This window comes from Glycine max, chromosome 16, assembly GCF_000004515.6.
Source record: "Glycine max cultivar Williams 82 chromosome 16, Glycine_max_v4.0, whole genome shotgun sequence".
Lineage (NCBI taxonomy): Eukaryota > Viridiplantae > Streptophyta > Magnoliopsida > Fabales > Fabaceae > Glycine > Glycine max.
The window spans coordinates 15,084,530-15,089,243 of NC_038252.2; the positions used below are offsets into that span (position 1 = coordinate 15,084,530).

Genomic DNA, 4,714 nt, shown 5'->3' on the forward strand with positions numbered 1-4,714 from the left:
AAAAAAAATACATATAACAGATATAAAAAAAATTAAGAATATCTGAAAAAAAGTATTTTAATTTTATAAGAACAAATTTTTTTATAGAGATGAAGTACCAACATTTTAATGAAACCCACGTGGCAAGTTTGGAAGTGTCCGCAAACGACGTCGTTGCTTTCCTCTGGTCACGTTCTAACTTTCCCTGCTAGTTTGTCCCACACACAATGAAGAAATCGGATGCAACTTTGGTGGTTGCAATAATAAACTATTTTAGGAAGCTTTAAAACCTGCCAATCTCATAATTCTTCCCTCGATCAATCATCAATATTCATTATTATTCTCCTTGATTCCTTTCTGGTTTTTTCATTTCTTTTATCTTTTAATATTTTGTTTTTAAATCATATCCCTGAAAGTACACTTTTCAAATCCCAACTCTCTAAGCAATTTTTCTCTAAGAATAGGAAGAAGAAAAATAACAAAAGGGTTGGGCTGAAATTGTGGTTTGGGTTGGTGGTTTCTCCAAACCATGATCTTGGGTTTCTTGTGTGTGTTTGCATTTTTCTTCAGGTTGTTCTACCACCTGCTTTGATGTGAACCCTTTTTGTCAACACACCTTTATTGTCTCATGGATGCATTAAATTTAGGATTTTGGGATAAGGGTCGGTGAAAATTTCTGATTTTGCTTGGTGGCTGTTGTGTGTTATGTTATGTGTTATGTGATGGTCTTTCTTTCTGAGCACTTCAGAGGCAGATGGCTTCACAGGAGACTCACTCTTGGACGTTGGGAGGACTTATTGGTGCCTTTATTGACCTTGTTTTAGCTTATTTCTTGTTGTGTGGATCAGCTTTTGCTTTCTTTGTGTCCAAATGGTTTAGGTTTTTAGGATTTTGTTTGCCTTGTCCCTGCAAGGGGACTTTTGGGTTTAGGAGTAGCCGTTTCTGTGTGCATAGATTGATGTTCCAATGGCCTTCAAGGAAGATATGTTCCATTCAAGTTATGGCGGTTAAGAGATTCCCTTTTGATCTGGTTCGGGTTAAGGATCATTCACGCAGTGCTAATGATAGAGTGGCTGCTGAGAGAACACATGATAATAGGGTTGTTGAGTTGGAAGATGAGGCATCTTGCAGTTCATGTTCAGCACCGCGTTTGCTTCCCTTTGTTGATAGGGAAAACGTGTATGATGCTAAGGGGAAGAGAGTCATGAGTATGAAACGAAGGTCTGGAGTTCGGCGCCGGAGGAGGGCTAGTTATGATTGTACGAAAGTCTCTTCAGCTGTTCCTTCTGAAAATCTGCAATCTGATGTTGTCCTCACTCCTTGTTCGCCTTGTGATGGCAGTATAATTAGAGATAAAACCAGTGCAGGCATAAGTCCTACCTCGGGGAAAGGAGTTAGTGTAGATGGTAAGTGAGAAATTTCCCACATGATTATTGTTCATTTGATGGTTTAAGTTAAACAGTTTAAGTTACATGTTGTTAATGGGAATTTGTAGTCTTCTAATGTATGCTATGCTAGCTCCCATATGCTAGTGTATTTATGATTCTTTGCAACCTACCAAGTCACATCTTGTGATTATAATGATGAATGATATTCCTAGGATTTCTAAAGGGTAACAAGTTGAATTATATTCTTGTTGAACTCCTATTATATATATATATATATATATATATATATATATATATATATATATATATATATATATCTTAAATTTTAATTGTTGTATACATACTATGGTTTTTGACTTGCTGTAGTTTGCAATCCTTTTATTTAGATGCCGAAGTTGATCAAGCTGACCATGATTTGGATGAAAAGACCTGTCATAGTTATGAATTTAGTGGATCAATGGTTGATAGTCCAGGACAGGACAAATATTTATTGTCATTGGAACACTACATAAATAATGTGTGTGACCATGTCCAAATTGTTGGTAATGGAGAGGATCGTATCAAGATGTTAGAAAATGCACTTGAAGAAGAGAAAGCTGCCTATGCTGCACTTTACCTTGAGCTAGAGAAGGAGAGAGCTGCAGCTGCTACTGCTGCTGATGAAACCATGGCTATGATATCACGCCTGCAGGAGGAGAAGGCGTCAATGGAATTGGAAATGAGGCAATACCTGAGGATGATAGAAGAAAGAGTTGCTTATGATGAAGAAGAGATGGATATTCTGCAAGAGATCCTTATAAGAAGGGAAAGGGAGAACCACTTTTTGGAAAAGGAACTTGCAACTTACAGGCAGATGGATTCAAAAGGTAGTGACCAATCATATGGCAAGGCAAAGGTGCAACATGATCAATGGGGACAAAAGCCTCCAATTTCAGTTGGAACATATGAAAATCGAAGCACCATATCATTTGTTAAGAAAGATGAAATAAAAGATATTTCTTCTAATTATATGGTTGCTCAGACTTGCATCAATATGAAAGACGGACAAGAGCTGGAGAAAAACACAGAATGTAAGGATCAAGTGCATAACAACCTGCATAGCTCCTTTTATGATACTGATCTGGATGTTTTTGATGTCCATGTCATTAATGACAACATAAAACTAAAGGAAGAGGAAAATGAAAAGTTAAGTAGCTCTTCATTGAGTACTGTTACAAATGAACTCACAAATAGATATCTTGAATTTGGAAGTCAAACAGTACAGAGCAGTGATGTATTAAGCAATCGTCGAAGGACAGATAAGCCAGAAAATGGTAATAGTGTTGATGGCCCCACGAGTCAGTTATCCATGTTCTCAAACACAAGACGCAAAACTTTGTCTTTAGATTCTGGAAGGGATTCTTCCAGTGCAGTTGAAAATGAGAAGTTAAAGATTGGCAATGAGATTGAAATTCTCGGAGAAAGGTTGAGGATGCTAAAACATGAAAAGGAAAAATTGTCTTTCTTTGCAGAGAACGGAGAAAGTGAAAAGGGCCAGCTGAAGCTTCTGGAGGAGATAGCAAACCATCTCCAAAGGATTAAACAGACAAGAAACCCTGTGCGTGGGGCTTCCTTACCCCCTTCCTCATCTAAGGTATAACTTGTTATGTACCACTGCTTGAATTTTTAACTAGACCAAATTAGTCTTTAGAAGAATGTGTGTGAAACAGTTCTTTAGTTATTGTGTTTGTCATTCTTTCTAGCATATAATGGTTCATTATGCTTCTGTCATATGAGACAAATGACAAAAATTGGCTTGAATTTGACATGACTCTGCAAATACAAGTTCGGAATATGGACAGAACAAGGTAGTGAATTGTCACCTGTTGTGGTAGATCTTATTTGGATTGTAGAGCTTTATAGTTTAAAGCTCAAATTCTCATATTTGATGATGAAGGGTTTCATGATTGTAGAGTAAATTCAATGTAAGCTTGAGGAGTTTAACAATTTGATAAATAAAAAATACTTAATTATGGTAATCAAAAGAACTTTGGTTTTACTCTGTGTATTGTCGATGTTGTATTAAATATATCTTCATGTAGTTTTAAACCAAGCCACATTATCGATGTGATGTCTGAGAACCATTTCAAATTCCTATTACCTAGGAACATTATCAAGATGGGTTCATGAGAGATTATTAGAAAGTTGCTGATTCAATTTGTTTTCAGTGGAGTCGCCCTTGCACTTCTCAACTAAGTAGCTTTATGTCTCAACAACTTTCTTCAATTTCTGTTTGTCATCAAGTGTATCTGTGATTCTTACCAAGCACAATGCTCTTCCACTTCCAGTTCACTCTTTCACAAATCACCCCTCTACCAAAAAGCATAGTCAGAACTCATGAAGGTCCAACTCAAATGCTGTGCTTACTCCCCAATTAGAATATTTTGTTTGCTATGATGTTTTCTTGTACATCATCATTTCTTATCCATAAACATATTATGGTTGGTGCTAGTTTTAACATCAGATTCTTCGATTCTTGGTACATTTCTTGTATGTCATTGTTGTTTAGCTGAGAACACTGTACTTTTATGTGTATTGTGACTGTTCATAATGCAACCATATTGATGACCAATGCAATGCTAATTATACCCTTTCCTTTTCAGGTGAGCTTGAGGAAAAGACGCTGCCAAAGTGTGACAATGGAGACATGTGAAAGCAGCTAAATCATGTAAAGTCAAACGTTTGAGTGTCACGAAATTTGTGCCTAAGGCAACTTGTAAATGGCAACCACTTCTGGTAGCTACTAGAATTTAGCCGTACTTGTTTTACCTTGCTTGTTGTATGGTTTTTTAGTATGTAAATAAACCTTTATCATATTCCTCTAGGCTAAATATGTATTTAAAATAAAAGTATTATTTTGAAGCCTATGCCAGGTGTAGGTATCTTTTGTCCCTCCTTGTGTTGTGTTTTTGCCTTAGGATATGTGGTTCAAATTATGGAATGTTAACTGTATATATCATTTTTTTTCTTGTTCTTTTAATTTAAGGTATCATGGTCTATAGAGGATTGAGAACAGCTTATGGATGTAACTATTGCTTTCACTTCTTTATGCAATAATAATGATTGTGTAGTATTAATGATTACGTGCTTGTGTGTGTGATTTTGTTATTAGAAAATGATGCTTGTAGTATTTAAATGTAAGGCTGACTAAGGGCATAAAAAGTAGAGAGACCATTGTTATTATTATATTCTCTAGATGAAGATGATGTACAAATAAAATATTAAAAAAAAATTCTCGAGATGATAGTGTTCTTTATCGGATTGTGACTATGCATTTAGAGGCTGACGCCTCCGGGGTATGATTACTT

The 4,714-nt window shown here is 36.0% G+C and overlaps 1 protein-coding gene across 1 annotated transcript; it reads left to right on the forward strand.

Moving 5' to 3' along the window:
• Positions 1 to 194: 194 nt before the first annotated feature.
• On the forward strand, positions 195 to 4,435 carry LOC100809228 (myosin-binding protein 7). The gene is made up of 3 exons (XM_003548626.5): positions 195 to 1,385; positions 1,754 to 3,000; positions 4,010 to 4,435. Exons 1-3 carry the CDS (start codon positions 734 to 736, stop codon positions 4,067 to 4,069), a joined length of 1,959 nt encoding a protein of 652 aa, XP_003548674.1. The 5' UTR covers positions 195 to 733; the 3' UTR covers positions 4,070 to 4,435.
• The last annotated feature ends 279 nt before the right edge of the window (positions 4,436 to 4,714 follow it).

What these genes read in the sequence shown, in the direction of transcription:
- LOC100809228 (XM_003548626.5), top strand. Translation starts at nt 734, where the DNA reads ATGGCTTCACAGGAGACTCACTCTTGGACGTTGGGAGGACTTATTGGT. An exon ending in GAAAGGAGTTAGTGTAGATG is followed by an intron (nt 1,386 to 1,753) that starts GTAAGTGAGAAA and finishes CCTTTTATTTAG; the next exon opens with ATGCCGAAGTTGATCAAGCT. An exon ending in TACCCCCTTCCTCATCTAAG is followed by an intron (nt 3,001 to 4,009) that starts GTATAACTTGTT and finishes TTTCCTTTTCAG; the next exon opens with GTGAGCTTGAGGAAAAGACG.